The sequence below is a fragment of the Camelus dromedarius genome, chromosome 3, assembly GCF_036321535.1.
Source record: "Camelus dromedarius isolate mCamDro1 chromosome 3, mCamDro1.pat, whole genome shotgun sequence".
NCBI lineage: Eukaryota > Metazoa > Chordata > Mammalia > Artiodactyla > Camelidae > Camelus > Camelus dromedarius.
This window is the reverse complement of record NC_087438.1, coordinates 25,886,398-25,905,851: the sequence shown is the minus strand read 5'-3', so window position 1 is coordinate 25,905,851 and position 19,454 is coordinate 25,886,398. Positions and strand designations below refer to the sequence as shown.

The following is a 19,454-nucleotide window of genomic DNA, read 5'->3' as shown; positions in this document are numbered from 1 at the left end:
ATCACCTCAGTACTTTCGAACTCCATTTTAGCAAGCCAATTTATGAGATCAAATTCCAGTGTTACAAGGCCTTGAGTAATAGAATTCTAACATTATTTTGGGAAAGTAATTGTAAGCCCAAGATTTTTTTTAATGTAGCTAATTGATTATTCTTTCCTGGTTGTAACTAGAATCAGGAGACCTGGCTCAAATTTTGGCTCTATATGGGCTTTGCTTTCTTGGTTTGCAAAGTAAGAGTTGGAACATACCATAGGTTCTTTTTCCAACTCTGATTCTATGAAAGTTTCCAAAAGTTTATTATTTTTTATAGTTTACTGTATTTTATCTTTTGAATTATAAAGTCTACTAATGTTTTGTTTATTTTATATTACTAAAGAAATTCCATTCTGTGTGGAAATAGGATATTCCTATATCTTTGACTGATAAAAGGATTTTCTCTTATACTCCTAGGAATTTCAGGAGCAGTTGAAAATCACAACCTTTAAGGATCTGGTAATCAGGGACAAGGAACTGACTGGGGCATTAATTGCTTCTCTAATCAACTGCTACATCAGAGATAATGCTGCTGTTGATGGCATTAGTTTACACTTACAGGACATCTGCCCACTTCTGTATAGCACTGATGATGCAGTTTGTTCTAAGGTATGATGCTTTGTTACCTATTTCAGTGTTTCTTACAAGGAGGTTTCATGGAATGATGAAAAGCACACTAGAATTGTAATCAGGAACTGTTGTCTCCTTATTTATTTATTTATTTTTTGACATATGACCTTGGATAGGTCTCTTAACCTCTCCTGGCCTCATAATCCTCATCTGTGTAAGAAAGGGGTTAGAATGCATTATTTCTTAAAATCCATATATAAGTTCTTCTATAATGTATCTTTGATAGTATTTCTAGATCATATTTTAAAAATGGTTAAATACATTTAGAAGTTAAGAAAAATATCACTGACTTTAAGTCTATGATGAATTAGAGTTAATTGGGCGATTTTTATTGATCCTTTCCTACAGGTGAAAATAATTTAAAAAATCTGTTGCACGGACTGCCTGATGACCAATACTGTATTGACTAGGCAAGAGATTTACCAGTCAAAAGCTGTCTTGCTTTTAACATATTTGTGAGAGGAATTAAGAATAGCTAGGATTTTTTGGTCAAAAACTTTTCTGCCTAAAATTAAGAAGAAGTAAGTTTGTAGAGTTGTTTTTTGTTTTTAAATATAAAAAACCAGATGCAAATTTAGACGTAGATTAAAACTTGTATTGATGGCATCATCTAGGTGCTTGATTTTATCTTTTTAAGTTCTTGTCATCTCCACTTCTAGGCAAATGAGCTTCTCCAGCGTTCCCGACAAGTTCAAAATAAGATTGAAAAGGAAAGAATGTTAAGGGAATCATTAAAGGAATATCAGAAAATCAGCAATCAAGTGGACCTTTCCAATGTTTGTGCTCAGTATAGACAAGGTGAGAAACAGAATGGTCTTCCTGTCTTCTTCTTAACTCAGAGGCAGATCTTCCATCAGCTTTCAGTGGCCCAACTGATATGACACAGGAAATTCATTTTTTGTGTTTTAGTATTTGATGACTGCACCAGCTTCTGCAGATGCTATAATACTCAAAAAGAGTTTTATTGGGTGGTAAGCATAATAATACAAAAAATATCTTGAAATGTGTAACTTTTTAGCATCGCAGTTTCAGTCCTAGTCCAGTTAAACTATTTGTATTAGATTGCTTTCTGGGTTACATTTATTTTTTGGGTGTTTTAGATTCTTTTGACTCATTTTTAAAATATTACCTGTCTGCTCACTTTAAAATTATTTAAATCAAATCAAACTTGATGTAGTAACTGTTAGTACAAATATTGTTTTGAATCCTAAGATTTTTTTTTTCTGTCAAGGAACTGCAGTCCTCCTTTTTGTTATTTCAAATACGAAATTTTTTTTCCAATGAAGAAAATATATTTAATAGCTGCCTTTTAGGCATATTGGAACCTTGTGCTTTGGTAGACTTACCAGAAATACTTTATATGATACTGTCCATAGGTGACTAATAGACAGTAGAAACACAATAACCTTGATCAGAACTTTTATAAGCCAGCTAAGGAAAAAATGTATCCACTTAATAATAAGCCTTAACTCTTTGCCCTTTGTCTTTCCCATTAGTGCGTTTTTATGAGGGTGTGGTGGAGCTGTCTCTTACTGCTGCAGAGAAAAAAGATCCTCAGGGTCTTGGACTTCATTTCTATAAACATGGAGAACCAGAAGAAGACATCGTGGGACTTCAGGCTTTCCAAGAAAGGTGAGTTTTATCACGTTAGCAGATTGTCAGCTTCATGGATACAGACTTTTCTTTGTGTAGAGTTTGATAGTATTACGAAAATAGTATTTCAAGTACAACCCTCATAAAATTGAATTACGCTTTCACCTAAAAATGTCTTGTTTTATCAAAGGTCTGAGTCGGGATTATAATTCTTAGCCTATGGATAAAAGTATATTATAGTCTGGTGGAAATCCTTAAGGACTTACAAGTGTTTTTGAACTTGCCTCTGTGGTTTTTTTGAGACTTTATTAATGTCAATTTAAAATGAGCTAACTTTTTTAGAAAGAAAACTGTTGTCACGCCTACCCCGCCCCAAATGTCTGGTTCTAGATGAAGATTAGTTTTTAAAAGGATGATTTTTAAATGTTCACAAATTATTAGAGATACTGCTAAAATATGTGTGTCCAAACTGACTATACTTCAACAAAAAAATAAATAAGTTTTTTTAAAAATGTATGTCCAGAAAGGAGATATATAACCTCAGGCATGTTTTTTGTTAAGACATTCCTTTTTTTTTTTTACTTCATCCTTTTAATCAAATGCTTCTCAAACCTGTTGAAAAGTGTATGATTTGTATTATATTTAATATCAAATTGTGTGTGTGTGTGTATTTTCTCCAAAATTATCTTTAAATTCTTGTGTGTATTTAAATTAGATAAAAGAAATCAGTTGCTAACTAAATAATATAATTGCTGCTTTCTCATTCTTTTTCAGGTTAAACAGTTATAAGTGTATTACCGATACACTTCAAGAACTGGTAAATCAAAGTAAGGCTGCTCCTCAGTCTCCCAGTGTACCCAAAAAACCTGGGCCTCCTGTTTTGTCATCTGATCCCAATATGCTGAGTAATGAAGAAGCAGGACATCATGTAAGAGATGCAGCACATTTTCATTCTGAAAATACATTTTGTTTAGAAGCTCTGTGTGGTGGTGGTGGTGGTGGTGGTGGTGGCATAATCATCTTGGAAGCAGAGTAGCTCTTAGAACTTACAATTTAAGGATTCTTGATTTCTTACCAGTATTGTGTAAGGCTCAGGGTCCCAGTGTCGAGCAACAGAACCTGAACTGTGCTAATGTCTACTATTTTCTTTATTTTAGTTTGAACAAATGCTTAAATTGTCTCAGAGATCCAAAGATGAACTCTTTAGTATTGCCCTTTATAATTGGCTAATACAAGCTGACCTTGCAGATAAACTACTACAGGTAAAATTATTTTTTATACCAATATTGTTAATTTACATTTTTAAGAAACGTAACTAAATGGGTTAAGCACTTGTATAGTTACAGGAAATTCAGTTTCTCACCCTATACCACCCATTAAGTGTTAGTGTAAAGCCAACAATTGTAATACTTTTTTCTAGTGGGCAGAGTAAGCTATTGCTCTAATTTTCTTGTAATTTAGAAGCTGATCAGGATTTTTATATTTTATATTTTATTTTATGTTTATATTGTGGGATGGAAATCACTGGATTATGAGTTAGGAAACTTGAACTTTGTCTTAGCTCTGCCATTAAGTCACTTCACAAATGTCCTTTTACTGTCTCAGTGTTCTTCAGTCTGTAAAATGGCACTTGATTACAAGGATATTTTTGAGCTCAGAGTCTAGGGATCAATAGCTGTGTTCTCAAAGTTTATTAAACAATTTCTAATTGGATTATACTGTTAGTTTTATCAGCCCAATGCAACTATCATAGCAATTCTTTGATTAACTGTGACAAACCAAAAAATCACCTATAATGAGAAAAATTGCCCTCCCTTTTATGTTACTGGATTATAATAACTGCTTACATACTCATAAAATGAAGCACACCTATAAGATGATACATTCTCTATGTAAAGATCAAATGGGTAGTCAGAAAATGTTTCTGAGTAACTGTACAATTTCCAGATTGCTTCTCCATTTCTGGAGCCACATCTAGTCCGGATGGCCAAAGTTGACCAAAACAAAGTTCGTTATATGGATTTACTCTGGAGGTATTATGAGAAGAACAGAAGCTTTAGTAACGCTGCTCGTGTCCTGTCCAAACTGGCTGACATGCACAGGTATGGTGAAAGATTCTCACTGTGGAGAGTTATGGGTACCCGGGCTCTGTCTAGTTCTGTCCGGACTTCAGATATTAAATAAACCTTATTCAGGTTATACATATGTAGAATTTTTGTGCTTTTACTTTGATTTACCTAAAGCTTATAGTTTTTTTTCTTTTTTTGTTCTTAATAGTGTGTAGTAGGTACTAAATACCTCCTACTAAAGACTCTCTATTCAAACTATCTTCTAAATCCTTTTCTTTAAAGTATGTTTTTAGATTTTTCGGCCTAACAGCAATTAATTACTATTCTTAATTAAAAGGAAAAAGAAATATTTCTCAAAGGCTTTATAATTTTAAATGTTTTATAAATTCCAGACCAATTTCTTCTACTCTCACGTTGGTGTAAATTACTGAAAAGCTCTTAGAGTATCTGTATTGAGGATTATTAAGAATCCTGTTAAAGAAGTTTGTAACTGAAATTTCTAATTAGATCTCCATATTAAAAGACAGTAAAATTTTGGACCGATCATTAATGTGATCCTCTTGATTTGGAATTTTCTTTGCCGAAATAATTCGGTGCTATTTCTAAAATCTGGAGATTGATTAAGTTAAGAAGAGTAAGTTATTGAGGCAAAGTTGTCACTAAACCTAGTTAATAAGAATGGTTACTTAAAGAGTTTAGATATGGTTAATGGCAAGCGTGAGAAAGTGTGTTTCTGTGTCTGTGTGTACACATGTGCACACCCGTGCAGTTATAATTATTGTATGTGTGGACCCAAAGCAGTTTTGGTCTTGCCCTCCTTGATCATAATAGTCACTTGATTTTTATAAGTACCTCTCACATACAGAAGATGACATATATAGAAGTGACTTTAGTTTCTTTGTCTTTGGTTTAAGAAAAGGAATTTAAGCCTAAAACATAGTTTCTGGTAAAGGCCTTGGTCAATTCATAGTTTGCACAGTTAAGAATTGACAGCATTATTAATTATTTTAACTCTATATCTTCAGGTTATGTAATTCATTCCTTTATCCAGTGTTTGAGTGCCTATTTTTTTACTGTACTCAGAGAGAGGTACATACGGACTGTGCTCTTACTCAGGCCTTCAGTATCTCATTTCTGGATTACTTTTGTCATTTTTCTTAGATAGTTATTTCTAGACACCATTACTTTACAAATCTTTGTAAGCCATTTTTATCATGCTACTTATTGCTCACAATGTAAGAGTGGTTCTTAATTACCCTTCCATTAATATTTATTGACCCTTTTCCTTGTTATGACAATTACTATATTCCTGTTGTAAAATATTCAGAAATTCTCTAACTTTTAAAAACAGCTCATTGTCCATATTTGCTTCACACACATATGTAACCTAATTTCTTTTTCTTGTGAGAGACCCTGTACGTCCACTCCTCAGCTCTCAGCTTACTGTCTCTTTCCACAATAAAATGACTTTCCAGCTATTATGTTACTCTCTTTCTCACTACACTCTTTGCATGTATAAGCTGCAGCAAATAAGTTGGAGGCCATAGAATGTTCTACTTTAAATGATTTGGAAATGTTACCCACTTTTAAAATGTTTGGTTCAAGTGGGATTTTTAGAGATGAGGGGGGAAAAAAAAGAAAGCCTTTTAGGAACAAAGCTCATGGCAGGGGAGATGATATAACTCAGTAGTAGGGTGTGTGCCTAGCATGCACGAGGTCCTGGGTTTGATCCCCAGTACTCCATTTAAATAAATCAATCACCTAATCACCCCCAAAACATAAATAAAATAAAAAGAGACAAAGAAAAAAAACAAAGCTCCTAAATGTAGAATCCTTTGTATGTGATCTTAAGAGAGAGTGCTAATTACCAGTCATCTACACGTATATTTTGCAAGATAGGAGAAAGGAGTTAATTTTTTTTTCCTTTTGGTTTCTTTTTGGAAGGGGGAAATATAGGAGCCATGGCTATACAGAAGGACAGTTTTTTAAGTAAGACCTTCTCTAAAAGGAAAAGAAAGCCACTTTTTTCCTAATTCAGATTGGAATGGAGTATCAGAAGTTACATTTAATACTGGTTGATCTGAGAGGTTGCCAACAACTAACTGAGTTACTTATGTTTGTTTTTAATGCCAAGTTGCTTTATAATGTCAGAGAGCCAGGTCTGATAGAGTTAGGGGATCGGGGAAGACTGCAAATGGTAACCATGGAGGTGGATACATGCTTAGGGCTTTCTGTCACCTGTCAGTGTGTCAGGCAGCAAATAAATTTTGAGCACCAGTGATATTCAAGGAATTCAGGAAGGAAGTAGTGAGAGATACTGTTCCTGTTCCTAAGGAGCTCCCATTCTAGTGAGTAAAGATCATAGACAAAAAGTTCAGATCCCATAAATACAATAAAAATAGGAGACGGTACCTGGGGAAATAGGGAGCTCCTTTTGTTAAGAGTGGTCAGAGAAGGCCTCAGATAAATCGTCATCACAATTGATTCTCAAATGACAAGAACAGGCAGCTATTAAAGAAATGGAAGAAGTGGTCCAAGCACAGGAACAGTGGTCTATGCAGAGGCGCTGCATCAGATTCAAGTTTATCATGTTTAGGGTACAAAAAAGAAAGCCAATGGGGTTGGGGATGGTGAACAAGGGAGGAAGGAGATGAGGTTAGAGGAGTAGGTGAAGGTGATTGGCAGGTCTGAAAAAAGCATGTGACGTAATCTGATTTTTGCTTTTAAGAGGTCACTGTCATTGCTGTGTGGAAAATGAAATGTAGTATTGGCCACAGTAAGGTAGAGAAGTGAAGACTATGAGGGCTGAAAAAGTCTTTAATTTAATTGTAGAAGAATCCAAGTTTTAATATACTGAACTAAAGTTTTGAAATAGGAAGTTACTGTTTTGGATGTAAACATAAGTATGTGTTGACTTAGATTATGGATCTTTTATTAGAAGTCCTCTAATAATTTTTTTCAAGTTTCAGACGGCCTTTTACGTTAATTTGGTATAAAATAGTGCATCATAACTGATACATATGTATATGTATATATATTGGATCCTTCAGAATTCACATAAAAAAAAATAAGAGTTTTCCCCCCAGCACAGAAATTTCACTTCAGCAGCGACTAGAGTACATCGCTCGAGCCATTCTTAGTGCCAAAAGTTCCACGGCCATTTCGTCAATAGCTGCAGATGGTGAATTCCTTCACGAATTAGAAGAAAAAATGGAAGTAAGTGCTGCAGATACTTGAGCCTTGTCCACGGGGATTAATAGCCACTTGTTAGTCCACTTTCCCTTCTTCCCGTAGCAAATAATAGATCATCCTAATTTCTCCTGCCTTTTTCTTTCTTTTCATATTTATATATAAATCTTTTTAAAAGATTTTAAGAATACAGCATACAGTTAGGTCATAGGACATTGCTATAATTTAAAAGTTTTCTCTGTGGCATTTCTAAAGGTTTTTTCCAACTGTTCTAACACCAGGCAGTTTACATCACATTCACCATTTATTCTGGAAGCTAGTAAGTAGATGTATTAAGTGAAATAGGCTAAACTGCCTCAACTAAGGGGCCCCAAAATGTATAATGGTCCCAGTACAAAAGCTTGTTTCTCATTCAAACATCCAGAGTGGTTGTTTCTAATTGATATATGGCTTTCTTCCACTTGGTTGATTTCAGTACCCAAGTTCTGTTTTGTGGCTGTACCATTCCCAATGGCCTTCCCTTTTCCTCTGGTAGAGGGAGCAAGGGGGAAAAACATGTAAGAAGCACATTCACTCCCTTAAAAAGCTCAGCCATGACATACTCCCGTTCCTTCAAAGAGAACATAGTCTTGTGCCCATACACTTTGCACAGGAGGCTGGGAAGTATAGTCTAGCCATTTTATCTGGCTATAATCCTGGGAGAAACAGGTGGTGGTGGGTAGCAAAGGCTCTCTGTCACGGTACAGTCCCTGTGAAATCTGTGTTGTAGTGCAGAGTTGTTAGTCTGTTATAATAAAAGTCTTTATACATTTTTTATTGAGGTATAATTGACATAAAACAGTTGTTCAGGTGTTTAACGTAATGATTAAATATTTTTACGTACTGCGAAATGATCACCACGATAGGTCTAGTTAACATTCATCACCATAAATAATTACAAAAAATTTTCAGTCACTGTGCTGTTATTTTTACATTATTTTTAACAAGCTTGAAGTCAAGATACTAGGAGTCATTTCCTTAAGTACCCGATGATTTATCATAAGGAACTTAAGACTTGCTTTTTTCTATCTAAACTAGGTTGCTAGAATCCAGCTTCAGATACAAGAGACGTTACAAAGGCAGTACTCCCATCATTCGTCTGTGCAGGATGCAGTCTCTCAGCTGGATTCTGAGCTAATGGACATAACTAAGGTAATAAAAAAGCAAGTGGAAGTCCTATAGCAGTCACCTATTATCTACAGATTTCCTGTTTCTTTTGCATTTTGCTATGTGTTTCATGGGAAAGATTAGCCCATCTCCACAAGATAAGATAAGCCATCTTTGGGAGCATGTCAGTAAGGCTGACAAATCACCACTGTGGTTAAAGAGCTAAGTTTCTCTTTCCAGGCTAGTTTCTATCAAGAACCTATCGCCCTCACATGCAGCTTTGTTAAAACGCCTGCCGTCTATTTCATGGCCTTGTTTCTTGTCTTGAAAAAGTAACTTACCTCTTTGCTTAACTCTCCAAGCCTCTCCTACTCTGTACTGTCCTGAACAGTTTCTTTTTCAATCATTCTTGGGCATTTTTCCAAGTACCCTGAAGCAGTTCAGTATTCCATGATTTCTCAAATCTTAATTCAGACAATGCTAATTCTGAAAGAAATGTCATTGCAGCATCTTCCTCCCACCCAGAAGGAAAAAAAAAAAGACAATATTGAAATCTATTTAAATGTATTTATCATACATTTACCATTCTCTGCCTGGAGTTATGACCAGCTACAGGTCATCACACCTTTATATCTTATTTTAGGAACTTCAGATAAAGTCTTCAGTTGATTTAATTTTCAAGGAGTGCTTCATTGTTAATTTCTGAATGCTAACCTCTGGTTGTATGTATAATGTTGGCATTTTTCTTCCACAGCTTTATGGAGAATTTGCTGACCCATTTAAACTCGCAGAGTGTAAACTTGCAATAATTCATTGTGCTGGTTATTCAGACCCTATATTGGTTCAGACACTTTGGCAAGATATTATAGAGAAAGGTAAGTGTTCAGTTGTTTATATTAGCTATACATTATTTAGACTTGGTAGTAGAATGAATGCAGGCTTCTAGTGGTCATGTAGTAGGACTCATGAGAATTGTACATATAGCTAAATAGGGGGAAGAGGGGTAGGTACCTGAGTAGGGTGGAGGTGATCCTGTAGAGAATGATCCCAGTGAAAATTTGAGAGGACTCTCACAAAAGATGTGTCATTTTTGTGGTTTACGCTGCTTAATATAGGGGATTCTGAGACACTTACCTCAGAATCTCATAACCAATGCCCTGGTAACTTGAAAGTGCATCACACTAACAGAAACACAATCTGCTCGTTAATGTGAACACAAGTTCTATGGTATTTTGTACCTCGAAACAGAATAAAATAGCCAGTTTAAACATTTCACATTGAAAACAATTTAGGTTTCTAATATGTCTCTCTCTTACAGAACTGAATGAAAGTGTGACGTTGAGCTCCCCAGATAGGATGCATGCTCTTAGTCTCAAGATTGTGCTCCTTGGCAAAATTTACGCTGGCACACCTCGCTTCTTTCCTTTAGGTGAGCCATATCTAGCTTGGGTTAGTGCTAACAGCATAGTGATTATATGGTAACCTTATACAAGTTTGAAGAGAAGGGGAGATTTTTTGGCTGATGTTTTTGTGCATGGATAATCTGTGATTGATTCAGCTGCTCCTTATTATATTATATTGAGGGCGTGTTTTTCTTTAAAATAGCGAGTAGTTGTGTTAAAAATGTAATCTTTGCGAACCCCTTTCTTAACCAAGTATGCTGACTACCTGTGTTGCGTAGGAGACTGTCATGAGCCATTTGCCAACTTGCAATGTTTTTTTCAGTTGTAAAACAATAGAATCGACATAAATCTGTTCATACTGTAGAATGTTAAGCTCTTTGTGTTTTTGGAAAATGTTGAGAAACATGAAAATACAACATTAAGTTTTTTAAAAAATGAACGTACACACTTGTTTACAGACCATCTATGATGTAGGATTTATTCCCTGGATGTGGTAAGAAATAAAACCATTATAATTATACCTTTATTTCTTGTAAGTACAGTATTTAAAACTGCCATGCCATTTCCTTGATCAGAAAAATAAAGAGAAAATAAAGGGCAACTATGTATATGTCTTATATGTAAAACTTGTTGATTTTAATAGCAAAAGGGCCACATTATATACACGGTCCCTTTAGAGGGTATTTTTGCTTTGACTTTAATTTGGGTTGGGGAGGGAATTAGGCTTATTTATTTATTTAAGGGAGGTTTGGGGACTAAACCCAGGACCTTGTGCCTGCTAGGCATGTACTCTACCACTGAGCTACACTCTCTCCCCTTGACTTAAGATTTTTATTGTCGAGCCCAGTAAGGTTTAGGGTGGAGGAAGCCTTCCTTTTTCTGTCACTCTCTCAATGGCAAACAAGCTCCTGGGGACTTCAAACTAGAACAAATTTAGAGTTTTTAGAATTTTTATTACCTATCCAAATCTGTATGGTAACTTGTAGGGGAGATGCAGGGTAAGTGGCAGTTTTTTTAGTGATTCCTCTTGCCCATGGATGTTCACAATGGTCAGGCTCAGATTTCAGGAACCACAAGTACGAATCTGATTGTTACTGTTATTATCTATGATGTAACAAGTAGGAAAAAGTGAGAATGGGGCCACAATTAGAATCATCATAATAGATAACTTTTTAGGGATCTTATGAATGTTACATTTAACATTCCTAAAATGGAGATGCAGTAGCCCTTCTTTTCTAAAAAGCCAGTAAATTGAAGATATAATATTTCAAGATATTGAAGAAATATTAGCAATGGGTCCTCTCCAATAGTAGGAAAGTGAGTGGTCTCTATTTTCTTCTTGTATCTTTTTGTTTCCCAAATTCACTATAATATAGTTTTTTTCCTAATGTTTTAAAGTGTGTAATTGAGTGGTTGTAGCATGTTCACAGAGTTGTGTAACCACAATTAAATTGAGACCATTTTCATCTCCCCAAAAAGAAATACTACCCTCAGTCCTAGGCAAACACTAATCTACTCTCTATAGATTTGCCTATTGTGGTATATGCCTTACTTTTTATTAAAAATTTCTTTTGAAAATTGTTTTTTAAAAAATTTCTGTCTAGAAACTGCTCAGTTATGAATAAGGCCTACTTTTTAGTATCAAAAGTTAACAATTCTACAATAGCAAAATCATAGTACTTATATGAGGTGAAAGACATGTTAACTAACCTTATTGTGGAAAACATTTTGCAATATTTATGTGCATCAGATTATCACATTTAACCTTAAACTTACACAATGTTATGTGTCAGTTATATCTCAATAAAGCTGAGGGCAAAAAAAGAGTTAACAATCCCAACTTCTGATCTTCTTCTCTCCCCAGATTTCATCGTACAGTTCTTAGAGCAGCAAGTTTGTACTTTGAACTGGGATGTGGGATTTGTAATACAGACAATGAATGAAATTGGAGTGCCATTACCTAGACTACTGGAAGTTTATGATCAGTTGTTTAAGTCACGGGTAAGGAAAATATTAAATACAATTAATTTATTTAGTTAAGTTTATTAACTTATTCTAGATACAGAAGTGGACTATTTTGAGTGTATGTTTATAAGTATCTCATCTAACACAGTTGCATCAGAAATTTGCTTCATTGATTATCAGGAATTACACTTCAGACTTTTAAAAACCCAATAATGACAATTAACTTTGCTATATGTCATGATACAAATCAAATATTTTAAAATATTGATAAATATAATTACATATGTTTTAGTCTTAGTAGAATAGGCTAAATACAATAAGAATTATCATTTTCTTTAAAAGAACAAAATATCAGTATATTTATTCACTTTAACCTCATCTAAAATATCAATGGTTTAACTTACGGTGAAAAAGAATATGAAAATGAATATATGTATGTTCATGTATGACTGAAGCATTATGCTGTGCACCAGAAATTGACACAACATTGTAAACTGACTATACTTCAATAAAAAAATATATATATATATATACACCAGAAATAATTAAATATCAATGATTAAAGTTCTTTCTCACCACAAGAAAAAGGAAATTTAATCGTGTATGGTGAGAGGTGGCAACTAGACTTACGGTGATCATTTCACCGTGTATGCAAACAGCGAATCACAATGTTGTACACCTGAAACTAATGTAATGTTATATGTCAATTATAACCTCGATTTTTAAAAAATCTTTGTCACCATATTGAAGCTTATCAGACTATATATTTTGTAATTTTTACTCTAAAGGAACCAAATGAAACCTTGTTGAACTAGATTGTGCTTAGTACTAGTCATGATTATAGTAGCATAATCAAAACATTCATACAGTGCTTTATGAGGCACTTGTATATCTCACTGAAGGCCTCACAATGAGCCTATGATGGAAATGGCAAGTTGTTGTATCCCCATCTTCTGCTCCGTCTGACAAGGGCAGAGAGGCTAAATAACCTGCTCACATCACATGGCTAGTAATGGGAGAGCCAGATCTAGAATTAACATTCTTTGACTACTGGTTTAGCCTCTTATTTATACTATCAGATTAAGTCTGCATAGGTTCAAAGTAAAAGTGGTGTCACATCCGATAGGAAAAGATGTATTTTTTTCTCTTACCCCAGGTTCCCAAACAGGAAACTTACATGCTCTACAAAGTGGATTGGTACATTAGATATTCTTCCTAAATAACATCACAGGGCAGTTTTCAATGCTGTTTAATATTAACCATAATTAGATATATAATTTAGTAACCACATAATATTAAATGTTTATTTTAATATCAGTAAATTTTGCTTTGGACTCTGATGACTCTTTTAACATAAATAATTGAAAATTCAGTTGACGCAATTTGCTTTACAACTCATGATGTATATTTTCTTTATAGGATCCATTCTGGAACAGAATGAAGAAGCCACTGCACCTCTTGGATTGTATACATGTACTATTGACAAGATATGTTGAGAATCCTAGCCAAGTTTTAAATTGTGAGAGGTAAGTATGAATTAAATACTATATTATAACAAAGGCTTTTAAATACATCTAATAAACATCTGGGTAACAAATTTGGAGACAGTGGGGCAAGATTTGGAGACTAAAAGAAGTATAGATTTAAGCTCTTGTGTATATTTGCATTAACTATTTGAATGACATCAGTCAGCATGTATGAAAGATTAGTGTTTTCCATTTTTCAACCCTTGTATAGAATTCTCTGTATAAGTGAAAGGATACAATTTATGAATTACTCCTAAATTTCTGCTTTGAATTAGTGACCTAGGAAGTTCAGTTATGCCTTTGTGATATTATTGGCTTTCAAGGTATATTTGTTTGAAAAGGCCAAAAGAATGTAAATAATTTAGTATTAATTTAAGGAGTTATAATTTAGTATTAATTTATGGAGTTATCCCTTACTGCCTCCTTCTCATTATTATCTTCCAAAGGAAAATGGTGCTGATGTGGAATTCACCTACCCCCTGAGTTTCCTTCTCTGTTTTCATTTATTTGCCATGTATTTAATCACATGATCCTTGCTCTTCTGTGGGACTATAAGTAAGGTTAGCAGAAGTTAAAGGGAAATGCTATAGGAGGAAATGTTTCTAAATGTGTAGATGGTTGATCAGGTGTTTTTTTCTTTATAGGAGAAGATTTACAAATCTCTGCCTGGATGCTGTTTGTGGTTATCTGGTTGAGCTCCAGTCTATGAGCTCTTCGGTAGCAGTACAAACCATCACGGGGAATTTTAAATCTCTTCAGGCTAAACTAGAACGGCTTCATTAATTATTGTAATGTATTTTCATCTGTGCATTTTGATCTGTAAAATAAAAGCTCAGCTGGGTCCAGATATCAGGTGTTTTAAATGTAACAATTTTAGAACAATTTTAGTAGAAATGTGTTTTTAATAAGTAGGTAGTATCAGTAGACAGTACATTTGCCAGATGAGTTCTTTTTTTACTACATAATACTATTTTGTTTTTTAATAATCAAATTAAAAAACAACTGAATTAAGATTATGATTTTAAAAAGGATATAAAAATAAAACTCTTATTTTGAATTTATAGTATTCCTTTTCAAGTTCAAGGATCAAAACTTAAATAGACTAGCTGAGTAGGTCCATTCCCATAATACTGGATTCTCCAACAGTTCTTAAATAGGCAAATCTCTTAAAAATTTATTTCGGTTTTGGAAATTTCCTCCAACTACTAATTTTGTCAGTTACAATACTTGAAGATTAATACACATCTGGTTGTTTTTCGAGCAGGCAGTAAACTTGTAACCAATGTTCTATGTCCTAAAAACCTATACAGGGAAATACTTTTTCCCTTAGTGTCCACCTAGCTTTTCTTTGCTCTGTGATTTCTGATTCCATTACAGTGCAGTTCTCAAAGTGTGCGAACATCAGCATCATCTGAGAATCTGTTAGAGATTCAAATTGTCCAGCCCAGTCCCAAACCTACCGAACCCAGAACTTTGGGGTGAGTGCCAGCACTCTGCTTTAACAAGCTCTTCAGGACAGTCTGGTACATGTCAAGTTTGAGAACCAGTGGATTAGAGGATATAGTTAGTTTATGAATTGAGCTCCCTGATTTCTCCTCTTGCCTCCCCCATCAATGATCACAAGACACGAGCTTTACCCAAGACACAATATATAAAGCAAAGTTGTTAGTAATATAGTTTTTTTTTTAATCTTCAACAAAATTAGAATAACAAAACCAAATGCAGGAGGAGAAAATAGTGGGAATGACCAGGACTAACAAAAAAGCGAGAACATGAACTCCTTTCTTCTGACCTTTTATGCTTTCCTTCCACTTTTACTTTTTCCCAAGACTGTGGGGTTGCCCTTTCCATATTTATTCTCTTATAACTTAGCTCCCTTTCTTTTATAATCTTCCAAAATGTCACTCATTAGGTACCACTACCTCTCATATTTTTCAGCTTTTCAACTCTTAGATTTTTTGAACATATAAAATGAATTTATGCTATACATTGTTAATTCTGTTAATTTAAAATTCTGTCAGTGTCTACTTAAAATGAAAGTCTTGCTTAAATATTATATTTAACTGCAACTCTGCTACGTTTTTATTTTAAGCACATTTACACAGAAGCACATTAATGTATATGTTAAATATATTCAACTCAAAATAATAAAGCTACACCTTTCAAAAGGGCTAAGATGGCTAAATGATCCTTAAGAATAAGAAATTTGAACCCTGTTTCTTTCATTTACATAGTACATTTTGAGAGTCTTAAGAGTTCTAGCTGTACAATAGATGTTATCAGTATCCTTTGGAGGGTGTGATTCTTAAGAGAAAGTAAGGTCCCCTCCGTTTTAATCCTCTAGAATAGTGTTTCTAAAATTTTAACATTCATAAGAATCACCTGGATAGTGTGTTAAACCAGATGCTCCACCTCCAATGTGATGTTGATACTGGTGGTCAGTGGATCAGACTTGGAGTAGCACTGTTCTAGCACATTTATCCACTTGGTTATTTGGTGTTCATTCAACACATTTCTTTATAATGACTATTAAACATAAATAGGCAATGAGTAATAAGTGGAACATATGAACCTGCATTCATTGTAGGCAGTGAGGAGTCACTGGAAGTCTTGGTTGTGACATATTTATGTTTTAGGTAGATCATTTTAGTATGGCAAAATGGTTAGAAAAGAAGAGAAGAATCTGTTTTGAGTAACTGTACAAGGTATGGGATATTGATCCTGAATGCATGTAATGCATGTTCAGCATTTCTTTAATACAACACACCTGACTTATTAGTGACTTGTTCATTGAAAACCTCACTGCTAACCACACAAACTTTCTCCACTTTTATGTTTTATAGTTAATTTCATCTCGACTCACAGATTACTCATTCTCTTCCTCAGGATACTTCCCGCCTCCATCTTTTTCCCTCCTGTTCGTGAGGGGAAAAATTATGATAGTGATACAGTTGTATCAAGGAAATAAAGAAATAGAACATTGAATCTAAAGGTCTTGAAAGGCTTATGATTTCCTTTCATTTTCTCTGTTTTTTTTCATTTTAATTCTCAAGGTTTTTTTTTAGAATATTTTCGAGTGTTCTAGTAAATCATTTAAAATGTTTTATTTTCCTCATAAGGAGACTGAAGCTAAATAACACTTTTTTAAATCCAAAAATTTGTAAGTAATGTAATCTAGTTTTTTCACTTTTACTGTTCTGCTTCAATCATATTGGTTACAATACTATTGTTTTTACAGTTTTTCATTTTCAAATAAGCATTTCTATTGTATTATGGCATGCTTGAAATTAAACATTTGTTTTAAAACTCAGTAGTGCTTTTTGTATTTTGGCAGCTCCTATTAGGAAAACTAACTTTTTCTAAGATTAATCAGTTTAGCATGTGGGAGCTAGTACTGTCACATCTCCAGCCCACATCTGAGTGTCTTACCTGTGTAATGAACATTTCCACTTACATGACCTCCAAAGCTCCTCATGCAAAACAACCAAATCTGTACTCATTCCTCTCTCTGCCCTCTGCCTACTCCTGTTCTTCTTCCTTTATTTCCTACCTCAGTCTTTATCATCTAAATTTGAATAGGAAATATGGGTAACACCTTTAAATGCCTTCCTCTTCCTCCAAATCCAGTTAGTCACCAATTTCTAAGCAACTTTTCTTAATGAAAAAGTATCTGTCCAATTATCTCACTCTTAGTTTTTCAGGGTTTAATCAGGTTACCCTATTTCACTTGGATGCTTACAATAGTGTCTTAAGTGGCACTTCCTGCCTCTAATTTGACCCCTTCATTTCCACCCCCAACAGTGTCAGAGTTCTGTAACTGTAAACCTAAATATATTACACCCCCACCTTTTACCCCAGAGAAATTTCAGATTCCTGATGTGGCAAGTAAGGACTCCATCGAAGATGACAAAAATAACAATCTCAAATTAGTTTCAGCAAAAGAAGAATTTATTGGCCCTCAAAACTAAGAAGTCCAAATACAAAGCTACTTCCACATGATTAGATCCAGAGCCTCAATATCTTAAGGGCTTTGTCTGGGTCAGTTCTGCTTTTCTTTCCATCCTAACTTTTTTGTCTACTTTTTGCAGACCTTTTGCTCCGTAAGTCCTGGGAGAGTGCTCTAACCCAGAGGCAAGTCCCAGGAAGGGCTCTGACTGACCTAGCCTGAGTCATGGACTCAGTCTGAGGGTACAGGATCATTCCCCAAACCATAAAGAACAGGAAAGAAGTGCCTTCCTAACAAACTGGATGCTAGACATACATCAGTGCACTCTATCTGTCCACTTAACCTTGATTACCATTAAATTCCTTGTGCTTTGATGAAAACTTACAAGCTCATAGATCCAAGAAAATGAACCCAGAGCAGGAAAGGCACAAAATCACACCACAACACAACATAATCAAATTCTCAGCAAACTAGGAATAAAACAACTTCCTCAACCTGATAAAAGTCATCTATGAAAAATATACAGCTAAAATTACACTTAATAGTGTAAAGGATGTTTCTAGTCAACATAGTATTGGAGGTCCTGATCAGTGCAATTTGGCAAACAAAGGAAATGTAAGACACACTGGAAAAGCAGAATTAAATGAGTGCTTATTCACAGACAGCACACTTACGTAGAAAATCCTATAGAATATACAGAGAATACTAGAACTATTAACAACAAACTGCTAGAATTATTAATAGAACTATAAACTAATGATAGCAAGGTCACAGGATATAAGGTCAATGTATAAAAATCAGTTGCATTTCTATATACTAGCAACAAGGAAAAAATTTTTAAATATTTTAAATAGCACAAAAACCATAAAATAAGATTAATTTTTAACAATATTAAGAACTGTATATTGGAAACTACAAAAGTGCTGGAAGAAATTAAAGAAACCCTAGATGGACAATATATAATATGCATTGGAAGATTAAACTTAGTAACCATGAATTCTCACCAAATCAATAATGTAGATTTGATGCATTCCCAACCAGACTTCCAGCAGACTTTCTTGCAGAAATTGATAAGCTGATTCTAAAATTTATATAGGAATGAGAATTCCTAGGATAGCCAAAAGTTTTGAAAAAGAATAAAACTGGAGATTATATTCTACTGATTTCAAGATTTTGTTATAAAGCTACAGTAATTGTGATACTGTGGCATTGGTGTAAGAAACATCAGTGGAACAAAATAAAAGTACAGCAATAGATGCATACACATGGACAATGGATTTTCAACAAAGATGCCAAGGTAGTTCAACGGGAGAAAGAGCAGTCTTTTCAATAAGTGGTTCTGGAACCACTGAATGTCTACATGGAAATAAACCCCCAACCCTTACCTCATAAAATATACAAAAATTAATACACATCACAGACCTAAATATAAGAGGTAAAATTATGAAACTTATGGAAAAATACTGGAGAAAAAATTTTGTGACCTTAGATTAAGCAGATTTCTTAAGAAAAACATACATCTTAAGAAGAAAAAGTTGATAAATTTAACTCCATCAAAATTTAAGACATTTGCTCTTAGACACATTAAGAAAACAAAAAACTAGGCCACAGACAAAATATTTACAAACCAGAGATCTTATAAAAGATTTGATCTAAATATCTGGAATACTCTTACAACTCAATAAGACAACTCCCCCCACATCTCCAGAAGATAAATAAGGGCAAAAAAGATTTGGATATTTTACTCAAGAAGATATTTGAAGGGGAGGGTATAGTTCAGTGGTAGAGTGCATGCCTAGCATGCACAAAGTCCTGTGTTCAATCCCCAGTACCTCCATTAAAAATAAATAAATAAACCAAACTACCTCCTCACCAACAAAAATAAATCCATAAATAAAATTTTTTTAAAAAGATACTTGGGCAAATAAACCCATGAAAAGAAGCTCAACATTGT

At 34.2% G+C, this 19,454-nt stretch overlaps 1 protein-coding gene across 1 annotated transcript in view; it reads left to right on the top strand.

The window, feature by feature from the left end:
* NUP155 (nucleoporin 155) overlaps positions 1-14,401 on the top strand; it is a 52,257-nt gene extending 37,856 nt beyond the window's left edge. The window contains exons 23-35 of the mRNA XM_010977582.3: positions 451-642; positions 1,323-1,461; positions 2,160-2,295; positions 3,031-3,184; positions 3,414-3,518; positions 4,204-4,358; positions 7,412-7,541; positions 8,592-8,705; positions 9,415-9,535; positions 9,979-10,089; positions 11,928-12,064; positions 13,448-13,554; positions 14,199-14,401. Of these exons, the coding sequence (XP_010975884.1) occupies positions 451-642; positions 1,323-1,461; positions 2,160-2,295; positions 3,031-3,184; positions 3,414-3,518; positions 4,204-4,358; positions 7,412-7,541; positions 8,592-8,705; positions 9,415-9,535; positions 9,979-10,089; positions 11,928-12,064; positions 13,448-13,554; positions 14,199-14,337 (1,740 nt within the window). The 3' untranslated portion in view covers positions 14,338-14,401. The remainder of the gene's footprint in view (positions 1-450; positions 643-1,322; positions 1,462-2,159; positions 2,296-3,030; positions 3,185-3,413; positions 3,519-4,203; positions 4,359-7,411; positions 7,542-8,591; positions 8,706-9,414; positions 9,536-9,978; positions 10,090-11,927; positions 12,065-13,447; positions 13,555-14,198) is intronic.
* The last annotated feature ends 5,053 nt before the right edge of the window (positions 14,402-19,454 follow it).